This window comes from Muscardinus avellanarius, assembly GCF_963383645.1.
Source record: "Muscardinus avellanarius genome assembly, chromosome: 6".
In the NCBI taxonomy this organism is placed as follows: Eukaryota; Metazoa; Chordata; class Mammalia; order Rodentia; family Gliridae; genus Muscardinus; species Muscardinus avellanarius.
The window spans coordinates 66940063-66963201 of NC_137791.1; the positions used below are offsets into that span (position 1 = coordinate 66940063).

A 23139-nucleotide genomic window follows, 5' to 3' on the forward strand; every position below is an offset into this window, starting at 1 on the left:
GGATCGCACAGGTTCGAAGCCAGCCTTAGCTGGTTTAAGAAACCCTGTTTCCACATAAAATATAAAATAGGTCTGGGAGTGTAGCCCAGAGGTAGAAGGCCCTTGGGTTCCATCCCCAGTACCACCAAAAGAAAAAAAAAAAAAGAAAAGAAAAGACAAGAATTTAGAAGCCATAAGAAGAAAAAACAGGTTTGGCATGATGGTGCATGCCTGCAATCCCAGTACTTGGGGGGCTGAGACAGGAGGATTTCAGGTTTAGGAACAACCTCAGCACCCTGGAGAGGACCTGTTTCAAAATAAAAATTAAAAAATAAGGTGTAGCTCAGAGGTAGAATGCTCCTGGGTTCAAGCCCCAGTGCCACAAAAAAGAAAGAAAAGAAAAAGCTGGCTTTGACTATAATTATAGCAAAAGCCATAAGCAAAATCAATGACATATACTGTAATTTTATTTATTTATTTATTTATTTATTTATTTATTTATTTATTATTTATTTATTTATTTATTGCAGCACCAGGAATGGAACCCAGGGGCCTTCTACCTCCAAGCTACATCCCCAGCCCTATTTATTTATTTATTTATTTTGGTGGTACTGGGAGTGGAACCCAGAGGCTTTCTACCTCTGTTCTATACTCCCAGACCTATTTTCTATTTTATTTGGAAACAGGGTCTCACTAAGTTGCTGAGAGCCTCACTAAGTAGCCGAGTCTGGCTTCGAACCCATGTGATCCTCCTATCTCAGCCTCTCAAGCGCGGGGATTACAAGCGTGCGCCACCATGCCCGGCTCCCAGCCCTATTTTTTATTCTTTATTTTGAAACCAGGTGTCACTGTGTTGCAAAGAACCTTACTAAGTAGCTGAGGCTGTCCGTGAACCGTGATCCTCTGGTCTCAGCCTCCGGAATGCTGGGATTACAAGCGTGCGCCACCACGCCTGGCCTCATATACTGTAATTTTAAAAGAGCTCTTATGAGCCAATAAGAAGGTCAGACAAGATGGCTTAGAGAGGAAGACACAGGGAGGCCACGAATGCCAATGGATGCGCAGCCCCACAGGGCAAGTGAGTGTCCACGTGAGTGACACACAGTGCTCGGTGCGCTCATAAGAACTGGAAGGGGCTTGTCACACCCAGAGTGGCAAGATTGTGAAATTCAAGTCATTTTGGAAAATATTCTGGGGGAATCTATTAAAATAAAACAATTATGTGTTCAAAACATGCTTTTGGCATCGTGATTCCACTTTGGAAACAGCTACTCTACAAAAATAAAAATAAAAAACCACTTCAAGTGAAATATGCACAAGAATGATTATTAGAACATTATTTAAAAATGGCAAAAAAAACCTAAAAACAATTTGTCCATCATTAAATATCATAACTAAAAATGACGAAAAGCTACTTGATGAAAACTTTTCTCTTTGTGGTGTTGGGGATTGAACCCAGGGCCTTGCACATGCTGGGCAAGCTCTCTAGCACTGAGCCACACCCCAACCCATAAAAACTATTTGAAATAGTTAATCATCAAATATGGTTATTTGAAGCCGGGCGTGGTGGCGCACACTTGTAATCCCAGCATTCGGGAGGCTGAGACCTGAGGATTGTGGTTCGCAGACAGCCTTAGCTACTTAGTGAGGCCCTCTGCAACTCAGTGAGACTCGGTTTCAAAATAAAGAATAAAAAATAGGGCAGGTGGTGTAGCTTGGAGGTTGAATGCCCCTGGGTTAGTTACATCCCCAGACCCGCCAAAAAAAAAAAAAGTTTTTTTTTTTTTTTTTTTTTTTTTGCATGGTGGCACACGCTTGTAATCCCAGCATTCAGAAGGCTGAGACCGGAGAATCGCGGTTCGTGGACAGCCTCAGCTACTTAGTGAGGCCCTTTGCAACTCAGTGAGACCTGGTTTCAAAAATAAAGAATAAAAAATAGGACAGGAAGTCGGGTGTGGTGGTGCACGCTTGTAATATCTGTGCTTGGGAGGCGGAGGAGACAGGAGGATGGTGCTGGTTCGAAGCCAGCCTCGCTGGTTTAAGAGACCCTGTTTCCAAATAAAAAATATAAAATAGGTCTGGGAGTGTAGCCCGGAGGTAGAAGGGTTTCCAGGAACCCCAGTACCACAAAAAAAAAAAAAAAAAAAAATACGGCAGGGGGTATAGCTCAGAGGTCGAATGCCCCTGGGTTCCATCCCCATTCTCTCTCTCTCTCTCTCTCTCTCTCTCTCTCTCTCTCTCTCTCTCTCTCTCTCTCTCACACACACACACACACACACACACACACACACTAAATAAAATAAAAATAAATAAGTAAATAAATAAATAAATAAATAAATAAAATAAAGAAAGGTTTATTTTTGTTGTTGTTACTGAGGATCGAACCCAGGTCATTCTACCTCTGAACTACACACCCAGCCCTATTTTATCTTTTTGGAAACAGGGCTTCTGCCCACTGACAACAATGATCTGGGTTTGTGCAGCTCCGTGGAGAATCGTTACCTGATTGAGCAAGTGAAATCCATGGAAGAACTGAGTGACCATGTAGCCAAGGCGTGCGAGGTGGAGTCCCAGAATCTGACCTGACAGGACACCTCCGTGACAAGCCCACCCTGGGAGCAGGGGTAACTGAGGCCGAGGCTGAATCCTCCAGAGCCACAGGCGAGCGACTCCCCTGTCAGGGGGGCAGGATGCACGTGGGGTTACCGCTACTGTGTCTACGGTTATACCAGAACATACACACAAGTTCCTTCATTTGTACCGTTCCTTCAAATAAAGAAATTCGGTACCACCTCCCCCCAAATATATGTAATAGAAACATAAGAAAATGAAATAGGGTCTCACTGCCAAGAAGTTTTCATTCAGCCCAGCAGTTCACATGGATTTCCTTCTCTCTGTGGTTCCGCGCCCACTTGCTCTTTCCAGCTCACTGTGTCTGAGGGGCAGTGACTACGGAGTCTGCTGCATCCAACGAGAATCTTTTGGCGCGCGGTGTTTATTTGACAACAGTTCACACTGGGCAGGTGCTTATTCAGCTTTTTGGCATTTTATTTTATTTTATTTATTTATTTATTTTTTGGTGGTACTGGGGGTGGAACCCAGAGGCTTTCTACCTCCGGGCTATACTCCCAGACCTATTTTCTATTTTATTTGGAAACAGGGTCTCACTAAGTTGTTGAGAGCCTCACTAAGAAGCTGAGGCTGGCTTTGAACCTGTGCAATCCTCCTGTCTCAGCCTCCCAAGCGCGGGGATTACAAGCGTGCGCCACCACACCCGGCTGCTTTTTGGCATTTTAACTTGAACTATTCGAATCCTCTTGGTATTAGAACTTATGTTCTTTAATTTGTACCATTCCTTCAAATAAGGAAATTTGGTATTTGCTCTCCGCCCCCCCCCAAAAAAAAATAAAGAAAAAAAATAAACTAAAGATCAAGCCAGGCATTGTGGCACATGTTTGTAATCCTAGTATTTGAGAGGCCGAGATAGGAGGATTGTGGGTTCAAGGACAGCCTCAGCAAGTAGTGAGACTCTCATCAATATAGCAAGACCCTGTTTTCAAGTAAAAATAAAACAGAGCTGGTAGAATGCCTCTGAGTTCAATCCCCAGTACTACAACAAAACAAAACAAAACAAAACAAAACAGAAAAAATATCTAAAGATCAAAGAAAGGAAAACTATAGATCTGTATTCTTTATGAATTGATATGTAAAAATCCTCAACAAAATACGAACAAACAGAATCCTGCAACATGAAAAGGGATTATATACCGTGTCCAAGTAGGCTGATTCAATATACAAAAATCAGTGTAAACCGGACGTGGTGGCGCATGCTTGTAATCCCAGCATTTGGGAGGCTGAGACCAGAAGATCGTGGTTCGCCAACAGCCTCAGCTACTTAGTGAGGCCCTCTGCAACTCAGTGAGACCCGATTTCAAAATAAAGAATAAAAAATAGGGCAAGGGCTGTAGCTCAGAGGTCAAATGCCCCTGAGTTCCATCCCCAGACCCGCAAAAAAAAAAAAAAAAAAAAAATTATAATAAAATAAAATAAAAATAAATGTAATAGGTCATATTCATAGTAAAAGAGAAAAAAACATAAACAGGAAATGAGCTTCTGATATATGTTAGAACATGGATTCTGCCTTGATCTTTATAAGAGGCTAGATTCAATAAAGGATAGTATACTGTATGATTCTATTTATATAAAATGTACAGAATAAGTGATCCTATAAAGACAGAAAGTAGATTAGTGGTTTCCAAGGGCTCGAAAAGGAAGGAATGAGAGGCGGCTAATAGGGCTGGGTTTCCTATGTGGTCATTAAAGTGTTCTAGAAATAGTGTGCTTTTTGTACAATCTTGTGACTATACTAAAAACTGCTGAATTGTACCCTTTAAAATAACGAATTTCATGGTGTGCGAATTATATATCAAGGAAAAAAAGAACTGTAGAAAGCCAGGTGTGGTGGTGCACGCTTGTAATCCCAGCTTTTGGGGAGCTGAGACAGGAGCATCCGGTTCACTGCCAGCCTCAGCTACTCAGTGAGGCCCTTTGCAGCTTAGTGAGACCCTGTTTCAAAATAAAAAATACAAAATCCGGCTGGGGGTGTAGCTGGGAGGTAGAATGCCCCTGGGTTCTGTCCCCAGCACCACACACATACACAAAATAGTATCACACAAAAAAGGACTGTATAAGGAAAAGGAGCCCAGTACCAGCCAGCAGAATGTTTAGTGCCAGCAGATGCTGAAATAAATGAGTTGATTGGTGGATGGCAAGCACTGCTGGGAATCCTTTTCTAGACCACAAGCGATGCCATCAATTGTCGGATGATAGGAGACTAGTCAGTTCCAGGCAGAGGAATCATTGCCCCCGGGGGCTGCTTTTGGTCAAGACTCCGTTCTTAAAGCGGTAAAGACTAATTTCTTAATTTCTGATTCTTCCTCCTAAGTTTGTTTTAATTTTACTTTCAGCATCAGTATGACAACCTGCTCCACACTGGCCGCTCTGGGAATGATGCCGCTCTGCCTTTATCTCTACACCTGGTCCTGGAATCTCGCACAGAACCTCAGCGTTCCGTATCAGAGCATAGGTCCGTACTGGGCTTGGGAAACACAGCGTCACAGTAATGGTGATAGTATTAATAATGGCTGCTGACAATTACCATCTCTTTATGCAGGGATTTTCTTTTCTTTTCTTTTCTTTTTTTTTTTTGGCGGGTATGGGGATGGAACCCAGGGACATTCTACTTGCAAGCTATATCCCCTGCCCTATTTTTTATTCTATCTTTCTTTCTTTTTTTAAAATTTTTTTTATTTTGGTGGAACTGGGGTTCCTGGAAACCCTTCTACATCTGGGCTACACTCCCAGACACCTATATTTCAGTATTTTTATTTGGAAACAGGGTCTCTTAAGCCAGCAAGGCCGGCTTCGAACCTGCGTGATCCTCCTGTCTCTGCCTCCCAAGTGCGGGGATTACAAGCCTGTGCCACCACGCCCGGCTTATTCTTTATTTTGAAACAGGGTCTCACTGAGTTGCAGAGGGCCTCACTAAGTAGCTGAAGCTGGCTGCGAACTGCGATCCTCCAGTCTCAGCCTCCCGAATGCTGGGATTACAAGGGTGCACCACCACGCCCAGCTATGCAGGGATTTTCAACATGCAATGCCTTGAATAACTCTACACTCTGGATTTTATTACTAGTTCAATTCTCTAGATTTTTGGGCTTTGAGAGGTTAAGTAATTTATCCAATGTTATACAGAAGTGTGTGTGTGTGTGTGTGTGTGTGTGTGTGTGTGTGTGTGTGTATTTTCCAGTGCTGGGGATTGAACCCAGAGTGCTCTAGCAATGAGTTACACCCTCAGCCATTTTTTATTTTGAGACAGGATCTTATTAAGTTTCCCAGGCTATTCTGGAACTTATCCTCCTACCTTAGTCTACTAAGTAGCTGGGATCACAGGCAGGTGCCTCTGCACCTGGCTCAAAGCTGGAATTCTAACTCAGGAATCTGACTATAAAGTCCAGGTTCTTAATCCCTATGTATTAGCTTATTATTGTTATAACAAAATACCTGAGGCAGATTGTTTGTGAAAAAAAAAAAAAAAAAAAGGTGTAAGCCATGTGTGGTGGGGCACGCTTGTAATCCCAGCACTCGGGAGGTGGAGACAGGAGGATTGCAGTTCACGGACAGCCTTAGTAAGGCCCCTTGCAACTCAGTGAGACCCTGTTTCAAAAATAAAGAATAAAATATTAGAGCTGGGGGTGTATCTCAGAGGTAGAATGCCCCTGGGTTCCATCCCCAGTACTGAAAAAAAAAAAAAAAAAAAAGTGTAGTTAGCTACTTGCTAAATAAATAGCACGGCAGAGTTTCATGTGAGACCCCTTGACCCCGCATGACAGATAGCACTGATGGACATGCAGGTGGGTGAAAGCGATCACATCCCAAGCAGGAGGCCAGAGAGAGCTGGCGGGCCAGGCACAACTTCCCTGACAACCCTCTCACGAGAGCTGCTTTAGCTCCTTCTCAGGGCAGCGCCTCCCTTTGCACCCCAGCTCTTAAGGGATCCACCTGCCAACATACTCACTAAGGGCCAAGGGCCCAAATGTGGCTCTTTGGGGGATAAAGCACATTCAAACCATGGCCCGCTATAAGGGGCCGTGAAAGCCCGCAATCTCACTGAAAGCATACAAACGACAGCAGCAGCCACAACAAAGCCCAAGCCTGGTATGTGTAACCCGGTGCTTGGTAGGCTGAGACAGGGGAATCACAGCTTAGAGGCCAGCCTCGGCAATTTAGACCCTGTTTCAAAAGAAAAAAGGGCTGAAAGTGCAGTTCAGAGGCAGTATGCCCCTGAGTTCAGCCTCCTGTGCCAAAACAAAACAAAACGTAAACCCTCTTAGACAGACTATGAAGTGACTGGACTCCTGATTCAAAGTTTAACTGATCGAGCGGCCCTGACTAGACCCTACTTCCCAGGGCTCACCTAGTTCTTTGCCTGTGAGCCTTGACTTTCTTAGGATGGAAGGTAAATGCTTCCCAGTGATTAGTAAAGCTTAGCCACAGGCTATACGCACCCCCTCTCATAGCTCCTCTCCTGAATACTCTCACTGAGTGCTGATCTTTTCCTAAAGAGCTCTGTGGACTTATTAACCCAAATTAATAAGCCACGGCATAAAGAATGTTTTAGATAACATAATGTAATTAATAAAAAAGTTAAATCTTAACTAAGCCGTAAAAAGCCCTAGTTGAAAGTAAAATAATGGACGAAGGTCACTTAAATACTCTTCTGAATACACGATAGCTAAGATACAAACATGGATTAGATTGAAAGAGAGACGTGGTGAAATCCTCTGCCTGCTCTAGTTTGGTCAGAGTCTTTGGAGAAGAGATAGAAATGATGATTCTCAGAACCCCAAAGCATCAACCTAGAGCCTCACGTAAGCATCTCAAGGGCTGGAACCCAGGGCCCAGAGCCTCAAAACCTGAACAGAGCCACCTCTTGAGAACGGCTGGAGCCCACCGAGTTGGTAATATTTGAGAGAGACCTTATTGTAGAAACCACAGATTAATGCGCAACTTTTTCCGATTAGTAAGTCATTTAATGTATCCTGTTTTGATACTACGTTCTGAAAGGCACGCACAAACAACTAAAACCTACAATATCATGAGCCACTTATGTAACTTTGGAGTTGGACAATAGGCACTTGGCCCGATTTGGAAAGCGGCACTGGAAGTGCCAGCGTAGGGTCCTCTGGGTAAGAGGCCAGTCACCTCTACCTCCGGTCCCTTTACTGACTCGTGCTAATTTATGAAGGCATTTTTTTTCTACCTATCTTTGGGTTACCTGATGACATAATTGCTTTGGTCATATAACAAATGTTGTTTTAGGCCTGCAATAGGCATTTTTACTTTATGATGCAAATGATCCACTGTCCTCAAGAGCAGACATGATGGGTGTGATTATAGTGGGTGACACCCATTCTTGGTGACCAAAGACTTTTAGGGTCTTAAAATGTTTTTTCTGTTAAGCCTGCCAGCCTCATTCCCGTGAAGAGTTGGGAAGCCTTAGATCCTGATTCTCTTCCAGGGTGCTTGAGAATGGGACTCCCTCCCTTCCTGCAAGAGCTAGTTAAATGGACTCATATGAAGTGCTTTACTCCCAACCTTTGAGATATTTATGATGTATTTATTAGGAGGAGGTACCTTGAGACGACGAGGTATGTTTCAGCAGGATGTCTCGTTCATGTGTTATGTTGCTAAAGAGGCATTTGAATGAATTTTTTTGTTTGTTTGTTTTTTTATTGGTGCATTATATTCATACAACTTATTGGGGTAAAAAACTTGTGTGTACAAACATGTACTTGAATGAATTTTTGACTCAGGTTTATTAACATAACCTTCAATAACTGCGGTACCAAATAATTGCACTCAACCGATGAAAAAAATTGTATGTTTTAGGAATCAGATATTAAGATGAGTGGAGTTAAATTGTATATTTTTTCTAAAGTTCAAAAAGTAAAATATTTTATTATGAGCTATTATAAAAAAGATTGGTTAATTATATAGGAAGATGATAGTATTTTTTCAAATTATCATTGAAAAATTACTCAGATGATATTGAGAAGTAGGGGAAAGGGAACCATATTGACCTTCTTAGTTCTGTGAACAGTGGTTTGTGTGCAGCTACGAAAATGATTGTAAAGTTGACTACTGTAAATTTTCCATAATTATGTATATATAAAAATCATATGTATTTACATGTGTACGTCTTAAAATTATTAGTACACATGTATGTACATAGACCCACCAAGAAGGAGATGTATATAATATAGAAAGTATATAGCAAAGTAATTCTACTCCAGTAATAAAAATGGTTTGACATGTATTTTGTTATGAATAGTTTATCTTTCAAAAAGTATTTTGTTCTATTTTAAAGTGTAGAAGAAATACACTGCTAATAAATAATAAAAGTCATAAACAGTTAAAAAATGTTTTTTCTGTTGCCAGCTGTGGTGGTGTACACCTATGATCCCAGTACTTGGGAGGCCAAGATAGGAGGATCACAGGTTTGAGGCCAACCTCAGCAACTTGGTGAGGCCCTCAGTAATTTAGTGAGACCCTGTCTCCAAATAAAAAATAAAATAGATCTAGAGGTGTAGCTTGGCAGTAGAATGCCCCTGGGTTTGATCCCCAGGACCATCACTGGAAAAAAAATGGTCTTACTATTTTCTAATCTTTCCATTTCCTGGTATCCCTAAAATTCTGTTATTTTTTTTGGAAGGATTCTGAGAGAGATGTGATGGCTCTTCAAAGGCTGTCTTTCAAGGATTGTTTTTTTTTGTGTGTGTGTGTGGGCAAGTACTGGGCATTGAACCCAGTAGCTCTCTACCTTTGAGCAGCACCCTCAGCCTTATTTTTATTTATTTATTTTTATTTATTTATTTTTTTGGTGGTACTGGGGTTCCTGGAAGCCCTTGAACCTCTGGGCTACACTCCCAGACCTATTTTATATTTTTATTTGGAAACAGGGTCTCCTAAACCAGCACGGCTGGCTTCGAACCTACGCGATCCTCCTGTCTCTGCCTCCCAAGCGCGGGGATTACAAGTGTGTGCCATCACGCCCAGCTATTTTTATTTATTTAATTAATTTATTATTTTTTTTGTGGTGCTGGAGATTGAACTCAGAGGCATTCTACCTTTGAGCTATACCCCCCTAGCCCTAATTTATTTCTTATGTGTAAACAGGGTCTTACTAGGTTGATGAGTCTCACTACTTGCTAAAGCTTATTTTTTAATTTATTTTATTTTTTTGGTGGTACTGGGGTTCCTGGAAGCCCTTCTACCTCCGGGCTACACTCCCAGACCTATTTTATACTTTTTTATTTGGAAACAGGGTCTCCTAAGCCAGCATGGCTGGTTTCAAACCTACGCGATCCTCCTGTCTCTGCCTCCCAAGCGCGGGGATTACAAGCGTGCGCCACCACGCCCGGCTTATTTTTGTTTTGGAAACAAGGTCTCACTAGATTGATAAGACTCTCACTACTTGCTGAGGCTGTCTTTGAACATGCCATCCTTCTGTCTCAGCCTCCCGACTACTACTGGGATTAGAGGCATGTGCCACCACGCCTGGCTTGTTTTTATTTTTTATTGTTGGAGATGGATGCAGAAAAAACATGCAGTTTTTGTTTAAAATGTTACCTAATCGAGCCCGGTGTGGTGGTGTACACTGTAATCCAGTAGTTGAGACGCTAAGACAGGATTGCAAGTTTGAGCCAGCCTCAATAATTTAGGAAGACCCTCAGCAATTTGGCAAAACCCTGTTTCCAAATTTTATATCTATATATGCCTGAGGTAGTAGCTCAGAGATAGAATGTCCCTAGGTTCAACCTACACACACACACACACACACACACACACACACACACACACACACACAGAGTTATCTAATTGAAACAGAAATTGTCAGGAGTGGAAGGGGATGCTACCTGATGGATTTTCCTTCTCTTTAGGGATCACCCTTGTGTGCCTGACTGTCCCTGTGGCCTTCGGGGTCTACGTGAATTATAGGTGGCCAAAACAATCAAAGATCATTCTCAAGGTAAGCGACTCCATGTAACAGTCAGCACAGCCTCCAGCTCAAGAGACCCGAGAGGGTGGAAGTCAATGGCAGGACTCGCACAGAGCTGATGGCCGCACGCTTCTTTACATCCTGCAGTTTAGGGTCCAGCTCTCACATTCCCTCCACGGCATCAGCCTCTCATTTCAGCCTGTCGTGCCCAGAGCCCCTGTTAAGCCTGGTGAGACCTGGGAAATGTGGGCCCCTTCATGAGGCTCAGGCCTGAGTGTGGACAGAGAGCCAAGGCCGATCCATCCACGAGGCTCTTCACACAGGCGAGTGCAAGGCGCCAGCTGCTTCAGTGTCCCTGAAATGGAGCCCAGTGTTTAGGATCATGGCTGGTTTCTTGAAAAAGTGGGAAGAAGGGCTGTCTTGTGGAAAGGTTCCCGGGACACTTGCTGTGGTTTGTACACATCCTTAAGTACAGCCGCTGCTGACCACAGGAGCGGGGCCGGTGAGTGAAATCCTGCAGAAGCACCTGGGGCCTCCTGTAGAGTGACGGACACCAGAGCTTCCCACCTCGGGTTGTCTCTGAAGCGTTGTCTTTTGTCTGTTGCAGAACAAGCAAATGTCATTGTTAAAAATTTAAAAGCTCTCTGGGCCTGGTGGTGCCTGCCTATAATCCCAGTACTTGGAAGGCTGAGACAGAAGGATCACAGGTTTGAGGCCAGCCTCAGCAACTGAGTGGGACTCTGTTTCAAAATAAAAATAAAAGCCGGGCGTGGTGGCGCACGCTTGTAATCCCTGTGCTTGGGAGGCTGAGACAGGAGGATCGCACAGGTTTGAAGCCAGCCTCAGCTACTTAGTGAGGCTTTCAGCAACTTAGACCCTGTTTCCAAATAAGATATTTAAAAAAAAAAAAGGTCTGGGAGTATAGCCTGGAGGTAGAAAGCCTCTTGGTTCCACCCCCAGTACCACCAAAAAATAAATAAGTAAATAAATAAAAATAAAAATAAAAAGTAAAAATAAAATAGGGTTGGGGGTGTAGCTTGGAGGTAGAATGTCCCTGGTCTCAATCCCTACCACGCACAACAAATCCCAAACCAGTAGAGGTTAATCTGAGTGCCAGCAAACAAGTCTCAGCTTGTTTGAGTTTGAGGTTTATGGACTGACTCTGTCTAAGCTCTTGCTGTTTGATTCTACCTGACAAATGGATGCTGCTTTCCCCTCCCTCTAGTCCTCCACTGACAAGAACAGGGCAAGAGGGGCCGGCAGGCAGACCAGCCGGTCAGCTGGGTGCAGACGGCTGGCGGAGGCTCGTGTGTGTGCAAGGATGTTGTTAATGTGGACGGGCTCGACTTCACCCAGTCACAGCTGGGCTGGTAAAATAGAGCCCTCTCCTCTCCACAGTCTATTATTATTATTATTATTATTATTATTATTATTATTATTATTATTGTTAGTGGTGGTGGTACTGGGAATGGACCCTAGGGGACTTCTACCTCTGAGCTACACTCCCAGACCTACTTTATATATTTTTTGGAAACAAGGTCTCTCTTAAGCCAGCAGAGGCTGGCTTCGAACCTGTGCAATCCTCTTATCTTAGCCTTGTGCCACCGCGCAGGCTTGTTATTGTTATTTTAATAGGAGGTATTTGTCTCAATGGGAACTATTTGTTTATGCTTTTTGTTCACAAAGCCAAAGGATAGTGAGATTATGAGAACTTCTTACTTTTCATGTAGTCTGTCTTTGATTACTTTTTAAAAAACTGGTGCATTGTAATTATGCTTAATGGCAAAATTTATCATAGATATTTGCATATTTGTACATGCACATAACATAATTTGATCAATCATATCCTCCAGTAAAGAAAGCACTTAACAGCAACAGAATAATCCCGATTTGGTTGTTTCATATCCTCTATTAGTCCATCAGTGTCATTAGGAAAAACAGATACATTTTCTATATGCCAGTTTTGTTATTTGTAAAGAGCAGATTTTACCATTTATTTATTTATTTATTTATTTATTTATTTATTTATTTATTTTTGTGGTCCTGGGGGTGGAACCCAGGGGCTTTCTACCTCCGGGCTATGCTCCCAGACCTATTTTATATTTTATTTGGAAACAGGGTCTCACTAAGTTGCTGAGAGCCTCACTAAATTGCTGAGGCTGGCTTTGAACCTGTGCGATCCTCCTGTCTCAGCCTCCCAAGTAAAGGGCAGGTTTTAAAAGTCTTTCAATTTTTTTTTTATTGGTGCATTGTAGTCATACATCTTAAAGGAGTCCAAGATGGTGGAGACATACACGCACATATCACCCAATTAGCCCTTACCCAGTTCCTGCCCTTCCCTCCTTTTCATGTTTGGCTTAATGATTGATATGTTTGTTAATGTACATCAAGTATATTAGAGAATTGCCCCCTTCCCCCTCCCATCTCCTCAGGTCGCCTTATTTGCTCATCTATAGTTTCTCCTCTTTGTCTAGAGTTCCTCCTATGACCCATTTCCTCCCTACCTTTCACATATTAGGGAGAGCATCCAATTTCTCTTTTCTAGCCAGGTGTGGTGGCATATGCTTGTAATCCCAGCATTTGGGAGACTGAGACAGGAGGATCGTGATTTGTGACAGCCTTGGCTGCTAAGTGAGACTCTTTGCAACTCAGTGAGATCCTGTTTCAAAATATAGAATAAAAAGCAGAGCCGGGCGTGGTGGCGCACACTTGTAATCCCGCGCTTGGGAGGCGGAGACAGGAGGATCGCGCAGGTTCAAAGCCAGACTCGCTGGCTTAAGAGACCCTGTTTCCAAATAAAAATAAAAATATAAAATAGGTCTGAGAGTGTAACCCAGAGGTAGAAGGGTTTCCAGGAACCCCAGTACGATAAAAAAAAGTAGGGCTGAGGGTGTAAGTTTGGAGGTAGAATGCCCTGGGTTCCATCCCCAGTAAACCCCCACCAAAAAAAAAAACAAAAAACAAACAAACAAAAAAAAACACCCTCTTTCCTAGGGCAATTTCATGTGATTTGTGGCAAAAATACTTGATAATATGTTTGCATAAGCATTCTGGAGCACCTTATTTTCATTTAATCATTATCCTGGCATTTCTTCATTCTATTCTTGGTCCTATTTTAATTTTAGATTAGGCAAATTTTCTGAACAACTTCAGTTTTCTTCATTTACTCCCAGTGGATTTTAATCTCTTCTTGGTAGAAAGAAGAAGAGAACATTTTACAATCAGAGGTTTCTATATGTGTTTCAGCATCTTGCTGTGAGTCGGAGGCCAGTGTGTTCCTGCATCTGAACAGTAAAAATGATCCTCAGAACACATTTATGGTACATTAGGTGGTTTTATTTGCTTGGTTTTGCTTTCTTTGGTTCTCCGTGACCCCTTTTGTACCCTGAATCATTTCAAGTCAAGATCGATGCTGTAACTAGGCACGTAGTCTGCCGTCCACATGTGATTAGTGGAAGCTTAGCAAGAGCCCATTGTCCCAAAATACCCTACGTCATTCTTCCTTCCTGTCTCATCTAACACTCAAACAATGAGGACTTCTGTTGATTTTTTCATCTCTCTTTTTGTGAAAGAAGGAAAGAAAGAAAGAAAGAAAAGAAAGAAAGAAAGAAAGGAAAGAGGGAAAGAAAGAAACAGAAGCCAGGCGTAGTAGTACATGTGTATAATCCCAGTATTTGGGAGGCTGAGACCTGAGGATTGCCGTTCGAGGACAGCCTCAGCTACTTAGTGAGGCCCTTTGCAACGAGGTGAGACCCTGTTTCAAAATAAAGAATAAAAAATAGGGCTCGGGGTGTAGCTCGGAGGTAGAATGCCCCTGGGTTCTATCCCCAGTACCATAAAAAAAAAAAAAAAGAAAGAAAGAAAGAAAGAAATGAAACAGTATTCATGTGGGAAAGGATAGAGTATGTCTCCTAGGACATTAACCTTAGCTCATATTATTTAATAAAGAATGGGTGTATTTTATTTGTGGGAGCGAAGGGCAGGCACCAGTGCGGTAGGCAGTTGTTGGTGGTTGGAAGGCGGCAGGAGGCCAGGCGGACGGCCGGGCAGGGCAGACTGCAGATGCTAGGTTTCCAGAGTTGGGTCATAGGTAGGTGGCGGGCGTTGTTCCCAGAGACAGGTGTGGTCCCCGTGTGGCTGTGTTGAGGAGGTGACTCTAGAGGGAGGGGCATCGCCCTGGGGAGGGATGAATGCAGGTCCAAGTGCTGGATGCGTTCCTGTGAGAAGGTGCTGTTGTGAGGAGCCTGGCTCCTCCCTTGGCCACTCACTCACAGCAGCCCTTCCCCACACTCGCTCCCATTCTCTCTGTGAGCGTCAGCTTTTTGTTGCTGAGACAGAATACCTGGGAAAAACAACTTTAAAGAGGAGAGGTTCATTTGTCTCACGGTTTCAGAGGGTTGTCCACGGTCAGCTGGGTCTGAGAGAGGCAGAACGTCATGGCTGGAGGATGTGGTAGGGGAGAGCTGCTCGGCTCATGGCAACCTGGACGCTGAAACAGGGGAGGGCAAGAGCGGGCCAGGTACACCCTCGGGGCTCACCTCCACTGACCACTTCCTCCAAAGGGGTCCCACCTCCTGTAGCCTCCGCCACCTTCCAGTCACCCATTCAGCTGTCAGTGGGTTAGTCTACTGTTGAGGTCACAGACTGCACGATCCAATCTCCTCACCAAAGCCCCACCTCTGGACATGGCGTGGGGGACCAGGCCTTCAACACAGGAACCTTTGGGGGACATTCCAGGTCCCAGACGTAACCCTCAACACTGTGATGCCATCTGGCACTATGCTCTCAAACCAGCAGAACTGCTCTTTTTTTTTTAGAAAGGACCCGACATTAGGAATTTTGTTATCACATTAGAAAAAGAACTGACCTATCCTTTTTGGGAGCCTACTTATTTCATAATTTTGTCCCATCCATAAAAAAACTCGACTGCTTTATTCTTCTGGTCTGATTCTCTACTTGAATGGAACAGATATTAATCATAAAATAAAAACTTAGATTTATGTCAAACCTCACCACTTTCTAACCTGGCCAAGTCACTCAATGACAGGAATTCAGGTTTTAGTAGTCTCCCATTATCCAGAGCTTTGCTTTCTGGGGGTTCAGTTATCTATAGTCAAATATGGTCCAAAAATATGAGATGGAAAATTCCAGAAAAACAAAAACCCAATTCATCTGCTCTAATTTGAGCACTGTTCTATGTTGTGTGGTGAAATCTTATGCTGTCTGCCTGAGACGTGAATCATCCCTTTGACTATTGTATCCACACTGTATACACCATGACAACACTACCACCAGTTCAAGTTCTAGTGACATCTGAGGAGTTTTTCTCACCACCTTCAGTCTTCCAGGGTCCTCCCTCTCGCCATCAGAAGATATTAGATCATTGTCCTTCTCTCCAAGGTTTACCAGCCTGGCCTGCCTAAGACATCTCTTTTCTTTTTTTTTTTTCTTTTTTCTTTTTTTTTTGGTGGTACTGGGGGTGGAACGCAGGGGCTTTTCTACCTCCGGGCTATACTCCCAGACCTATTTTATACTTTATTTGGAAACAGGGTCTCACTAAGTTGCTGAGAGCCTCACTAAGTAGCTGAGACTGGATTTGAACCTGTGTGATCCTCCTGTCTCAGCCTCCCAAGTGCTGGGATTACAAGTGTGCGCCACCACGCCTGACTTAAGACATCTCTTTTCACTATTAAATTATATTAAGTTACTGCATACCATGCCTACACATTTTTGTCTCATTGTATACTGTTCATGATCAAGAGGCAACTCATTTCTTCTATTATTAGTGGTTAACCTCTTTTTGTTGTTGTTGTTTTTGTTTTTTGCGGGTCTGGGGATGGAAACCAGAGGCATTTGACCTCTGAGCTACACCCCCTGCCCACTTTTTTTCTTCTTTATTTTGAAACAGGGTCTCACTGAGTTGCAGAGGGCCTCACTAAGTAGCTGAGGCTGTCCACGAACTGCGATCCTCCAGTCTCAGCCTCCCAAATGCTGGGATTACAAGTGTGTGCCACCATGCCCAGCTCATGGTTAACCTCTTATTGTGTTCAATTTATAAATTAACTTTAACATATATACGTGTGTGTATACACATACATACACATAAAGAAAATGTAGGATTCAGTACTGTCTGTGGTCTCAGGCATGCGCTGGGAGTATTGGAACGTATCCCCTGTGGAGGAGAGAGAAGGACTGCTATAAAGTGAAACTGGGTTAAGCAGTCTCTAAGCTCCCTCTTTGTTCTAAAACTTCTAGGTTCCAAACTTTTTAAGAACCTCAGTTGACTCTGCATTTAGAGTACAAATCCCATGATGTTAACATGTACTTATTTTTATTGGTTTGCTTTAGATCGGGGCCATTGTTGGTGGGGTCCTCCTTCTGGTGGTCACGGTGGCTGGCGTGGTGCTGGCGAAGGGAGCTTGGAATTCAGACACCACCCTTCTGACCATCAGTTTCATCTTCCCTTTGATCGGCCATGTCACGGGCTTTCTGCTGGCACTCCTTACCCACCAATCTTGGCAAAGGTACGGTTCCATTATCCATAAGCTTTTTTGAGGAAGGTAAATTAAACACGTTGCCACTGGTGGGCTTTGCTGCCGGGATGTGTCAGGAGGCAGACAGAGTTTCGACTTGCATGGTGGGTGGAACAGGACTACTCGGCAGCAAGAGTGAGAACATTTCCATTTTTTACATAAACTAAAGCAAAGGCCAATTTGACGGGAAGTGGTAATTTGCAAAATCAGGATTGGGGTGTCAAGGCCACCTGTTGAGATCTGGGCACATTTCTCTCCGTACTCCATTAAGTATGCCGGAGGAACGAGGCTGGTTCACTAAATACAGAGCTCATTCTAGGGCATGAGCAAATTCCAAGAGATTAAATCCTTTTTCATTGTTTGTGCCAAAATTTTAAGAATGGCTGATCATGAAACACAAGAGGAGAAAGGAGACAAACTGAGAAATAAGATAGGAATTTCTTTTAATATTATCATTACAAGTTGGGACACATACTTTATAAAACACTGTTGGGAATTATTAAAAACAACAATACTGCATGTTAGCATGCCTATAACCAACTAAGCATTATCATACAATGATGGAGGGGAAAATTGGTATAAATTCTATGGAAGACAATTTAGTGTCATATCAACCAGCTTATAAATATTTATGATTAGTAACTCAGTAATTTTACTTTAAAAAAACCTTTTCTTAAGCTAGCTCTATCAGATACGCACAGGAATATCGATGTGCTAAGACGTTAATTGCAGGGTTATTTATAAATATAAAAATGGGAGCAATTTAAATATCTAACAATAAAGAGATACTTAATTCATGTTGCATCTATCTGATGGATATGATGCATCAATTTTAATAATTATTGAAAGGATTCAAGAGATAAATTTTAGCTAAAAATGGATGGAGGGCTGAGAGTGCAGTGGTATAATGCTTGCTTGCTTCGCATGTGCAAGGCTCTGGGCTCCATTCCCAGTACTGGGGGAAAAAAAAAAAGAATAAAAAATGGCATTTGATTCCTGTTTTGTGGAAGAAAGCATGAAAAATTCTATGTATGAAAAAATACTGAAAGAAATACACCATATGTTAATTTTGAGTAGTGAGATCAAGGGCAATTTTAGTTCCTTGCTATTTTCTTTGTTTTCTAAGTTTTTCAATAAGTATGCCTATATATATATATATATATATATATATATATATATATATATATATTGGTACTGGGAGTTGATCCCAGGGTCATTTCTACCTCTGAGCTACACCCCCAGCCCTATTTTATTTTTTGTTTTGAAACAGGGTCTAGGTAGGTTGCTGAGGTTGTTCTCAATCCTGTGATTCTCCGGTCTCAGCCTCCTGAGTACTGAGATTACAAGCGTGCACCACCACACCCAGTTTAAGTATGCCTATTTTTTTTTTTTTTCAGGTCTAGGGATGGAACCCAGAGGCATTTGGCCTCCGAACTACATCCACTGCCCTATTTTTTTTATTCTTTATTTTGAAACAGGGTCTCAATAAGTTGTGGAAGGCCTCAATAAGTAGCTGAGGCTGTCCGTGAACCGCGATCCTCCTGTCTCAGCCTCCCGAATGCTGGGATTACAAGCGTGCACCACCACGCCCGGCTAAGTATGCCTATTTTTAAAAACAGGAAAGAATTATTACAGAAAAGTAAAGTATGCAGTTGAATTTTTTTTTTTTTTTTTTTTTTGGCAGGAAGGAGGTGGAAAAAATATATATTGAAATAAAGAACAAGGTCAAGTATTTCACTTTAACTGTGAACTAGGTGCTTCTTTTTTCTTTCTTTCCATCTCTTTTTTTTTTTTAATTTTATTTTATTGGTGCACTGTATTCACACATCATAGTGGGATACAAACTTTTGTAGACATACATGCACACATCACCCAGTCAGCCCCCACCCGATCCCCACCCCATTCTCTCCCCATCCCTCCCTCCCATGCTTGGCTTAGTGGTTGACATCTAGTATTATAGCAATTTATCCAAAATTAAAAATGATAATCTCACATAACAGTTTCATTTGTCTGATACCAAGCTTTTGATGACTTAAAGATAACATTTCAATATTTCTTTTTGCTTTCTTTCTTACCAGAGAATATTTTTTTCTTTTTTTTAGGTGAAACTATCATATATTTATTTTTCAGAAAAAAAATCTATCCTGATATGGAATATGGACTCTAGATACCCAAAACAATCTCAAAGCAAAAACAAAGCTAGAAGATGTATATTTTCTGATTTCAAACCATATAAAGCTACAATAATTGAAACAGTGTAGTACTGTTCTAAAGGCAGATATATAGACCATTGGAGTTAAATACAAGCCTAGAGCTAACTTCTTCCCTATATTGTCAAGTTATTTTTGACAAGGTTTCCACGAAGATTTGGTGGTGGAAATAATAATCTTTTAACTAAATATTGTTGAAAAATAATAATTACATGGAAAAGAATAAAATTGGACCCTTACCTAATCCCACATACAAGTATTAACTCAAACTAGATAAAAGACCTAAATATAAATCTTAAGACTATAAACTTTTAGGAGAAAATCTGGGTCATAAAACCTCACAACATTGAAATTGGCAGTGATTTCTTGGATATGATTTCAATGGCACAGGCAACAGAAGAATATACAAACTCCCTAAAAAATAAAAGAAAATATTGTATATCCAAAGACAATGTAAACAGAGTTAAAAGTTACTAATAGAATTGGATAAAATATTTCCAAATGCTATATCTGAAGGTATATTAATATTCCAACTAGAAATCCTAAAAATTAACAACAATAAAGGCAAACAATACAATTTAGAGATAGGTAAAAGACTAACATAAATAATGAATCTCCACAGATAACCAATCTTAGTTGTCTGTTGGGTGGAAACACTTGTTTCTCTGGTTCTGGTGTGTGTTACCTATTTCTTCTTTGTAGTTAATCTCTTTGAGTATTTTCTCTAGTGCTGGTTTTGAAGACATAAATTCCTTCAGTTTCTGTTTGTCATGGAAGCTTCTTATTTCTCCATCTAATTTGATAGAAAGTTTTGCTGGATAGGAAATTTTTGGCTGGAAGTTGTTTTCTTTCAGAGTTTGGAATATGTTACTCCAAGCCCTTCTGGCTCTCATGACTTGGTTTGGGAAGTCTGGAGTGATTCTAATTGGTTTGCCTCTGAATGTCAGTTGGCCCTTTGTTTTTGTTGCCTTTAAGATTCTCTGCTTGGCTTCCACATTGGTCATTTTGACAATTATATGGCGTGGGGATCCTCTTCTCGGATCCTGTCTAAAGGGAGTTCTATAAGTTTCCTGGATCTGTGTATCAACCTCTTGCTCTATATTTGGAAAATTTTCTGCTATTACTTCCTTGAAGAGATTGTTGATCCCTTTGGTATCACTTTCTTTCCCCTCCTCTATTCCAATTATTCTTAGGTTAGCTCTCTTAAGATGGGCCCATATTTCTTCAATGTCAGATTCCTGCTGTCGGATATTTTTTTCTAGATTAGAAACTATGCATTCATTTTTGGATTGCTCATCTTCTAAGAGCGAGATTCTGTTCTCCATGTGGTCTAATCGGTTGTTTGTGCTTTGAATTGAGGCCTTTACTTCATTAATTGCATCCTTTATCTCTTTTTGGCTCTCTCTGAGTTCTTTTCGAAGCACCTCTATTATTTCTACAGTTATTTTCCTGATTTGATCTTCTAGAAATCTCTGATTTTCTGTTTTATCAGGTTCTGATGTTGTGGGGTTGTGCACATTCATTACTTCAGTGTTATTCCTCTTTCCCATGATTTCGGAGGTTTGTGCCTTCTCTGGGTTCTTCCCTTGGGTCACTATGGCTTCACTTAAGGTGCTCTGGATCTCGAGTCTGTATTATCTCAGACCCTACTACTCCTTTACTGGGTTGTATCACAGAGTCTCCAACCCAGGGAGTCGATAGAGGCTGCTTTAAACTATGGGGGGTGCCAGGTTGCACGTTCTCCTATGGTGTGATATCTCTGCCGCCACCACTCCCTCACTGGGTCAAGTCCCAGGAGGCACAATACTGGGATTTCTCCTCTGTGGCCCGCAATTTGACTCACTGTTCTTGAGTACGTAGATGTAGCTGTACTGGACTCAGTGAATTCACTGCTGCTGCCGCCGCCGGTAGCAATATGGCGCCTCTGCCACGCCCTCGGCCATGAGGCTGACGTATTTTTTCTTCTCTGGTTTTGATTTCCACTCTGAATCCCTGCAGCGTGTGCTGAGCTCAGCCACTGGGAGCTTTAAATGCTGTCTGCGCCGAAAGATCCCGCCTGGCTGTTCTGCATCGGCTCACCTCGGCTTGCTGTAGCCGTCAGCTGAGTTCGCCGCTGCCGCCGGCAGTATGGCGCTGCTGCCGCGTCCTCGGGCGCGTGTGTCTCCTCTGTGGCCCTGAGCTCTGTTCTCAGTCCGCTTTCTCTCTGGAGCCTGGTGGTTTTTTTGTTTTTCTGGTGATGGTGTTTTCTGGCTATGAAAGGCGCTCTTTTTGTGGTAATGGAGATTGGTTGTTAGCGGGACTCTTAAGCCCCGCTTTTCTCGGTCGCCATCTTCCCGGAAGTCGCAGTTGAATTGTAAAGGTGGGTATTGGAAAGGCTTTGTTGGCTTCACGCTGCTTCTGCTCCACTGGGGAAACTTGGAGCATTGTACCAAGCTCTGGGTAAGGCTCCACTGGGTCCATCTGATTTACTTCTTATTACAGTACTGAGAGGTATGTGTACCACGATCCTCATTCTACCGATGGGCAAATCCTTCAGAGACGTTAAGTAACTAAAGTTCCTAAAGCTGGAAAATGGTGGAGTTAGGATTTGAACATGAGTTTGTTTCCAAAGTCAACAGCTAGAAACACAGACTATTGAGGGGGTCAGACTTATAACTGGATATGGAGAGGAAGCTGCCCCACGGCAAGGTGCAGTAAGCACGGCTCGTGTCTTTCTCCTGCTAGACAGCCTGACACAGCGGAGTCCATGATACTGTGCTTGCCTGGTGCACGGTCCAGTGTGAGTCCCAGCTTTGGGGCTTAGTCATGCTGAGTTATTGATGAGTGTCCGGAAGAAGGGAGAGTAGTGTGAGGAGAGTGTAGCAAGCAACAGGGGCAGTGGAGGTAAAATGTGAATCACAGAACCTGCTCGGTAGCACCCACAGCATTTGTGTGCCCACATTCCACACCTGTCGCCCCCGTGTTCCGCTCCAGTCTGCACGTAGACACATTTATCTTCAGAAACAGCCTTCATCTCTTCACTCCCATGAACAAAAGCCTGCGGACCCCCTGTGTAAATTAGAGACAGATGACAACGCGCTTTCATCCAGGCCCCAAGGCCCTGCCCAGGGCTGCTCTCTCCTTTCTCATCTTCGAGTGACATTTATTTCGTTTTCTGCAATCAGAAAACCAATAAACATAGAAAGGTAGAAAGGAGAAAAAAAAAATGAGCGCTGAACCCTTTCACCGCAGACAACCGTGTTTATAATTTGGTATTTATTTAGAGTTTTCATGCTGGTTTTCAAGTTATTTAGTGTGTCCTGTTTCCCATCACTAACTCGGCTTCTCCTTCTCCGCCCCGCCTGTCCTCCCCGGCACGCACAGCAGCTTCTAGCATGTGCCAGGCCTCCTGTGTCAGTCATGCTCATGCCTGCCCCTGAGCTTATAATTCTTTTTTCCTTCCTTCCTTTTTTTTTTTCCAGTACTAAAGATTGAATCCAGGGTCATTCTATCTCTGAGCTACACCCCCAGCCCTATTTTATATTCTTTATTTTGAAACAGGGCCTCACCAAGTAACTGAGGCTGGCCGCAAACCTGCGATCCTCCTGTCTCAGCCTCCCAAGTACTGGGATTACAAGTGTGTGCTACCACACCTGGCTGGAACTTTAATTTCTATCATTTCTCCACATTAAATGCTTCTCCCATGGCTCCCATGCGGCCTGTGGTCTCATTACCCCGGGAAGCCTTCTCTAACCACTGCTGTAACTTCTCTGAATTTCAACAGCATCTCCCTGGCCCCTGGCTATACTTTGGGTTGTCACTGAATGTTTCCTGTGTGTTTCCACCCAGGGCTCATGCAGTCCCACTGTACAGTGTC

The 23139-nt window shown here is 42.7% G+C and overlaps 1 protein-coding gene across 1 annotated transcript in view; it reads left to right on the forward strand.

Moving 5' to 3' along the window:
• Positions 1-23139, forward strand: part of SLC10A6 (solute carrier family 10 member 6) — a gene marked incomplete at its 3' end in the record, with an annotated part of 36238 nt that overhangs the window by 10967 nt on the left and 2132 nt on the right. The window contains exons 2-4 of the mRNA XM_080697210.1: positions 4947-5065; positions 10482-10570; positions 16889-17064. Of these exons, the coding sequence (XP_080553336.1) occupies positions 4947-5065; positions 10482-10570; positions 16889-17064 (384 nt within the window). The remainder of the gene's footprint in view (positions 1-4946; positions 5066-10481; positions 10571-16888; positions 17065-23139) is intronic.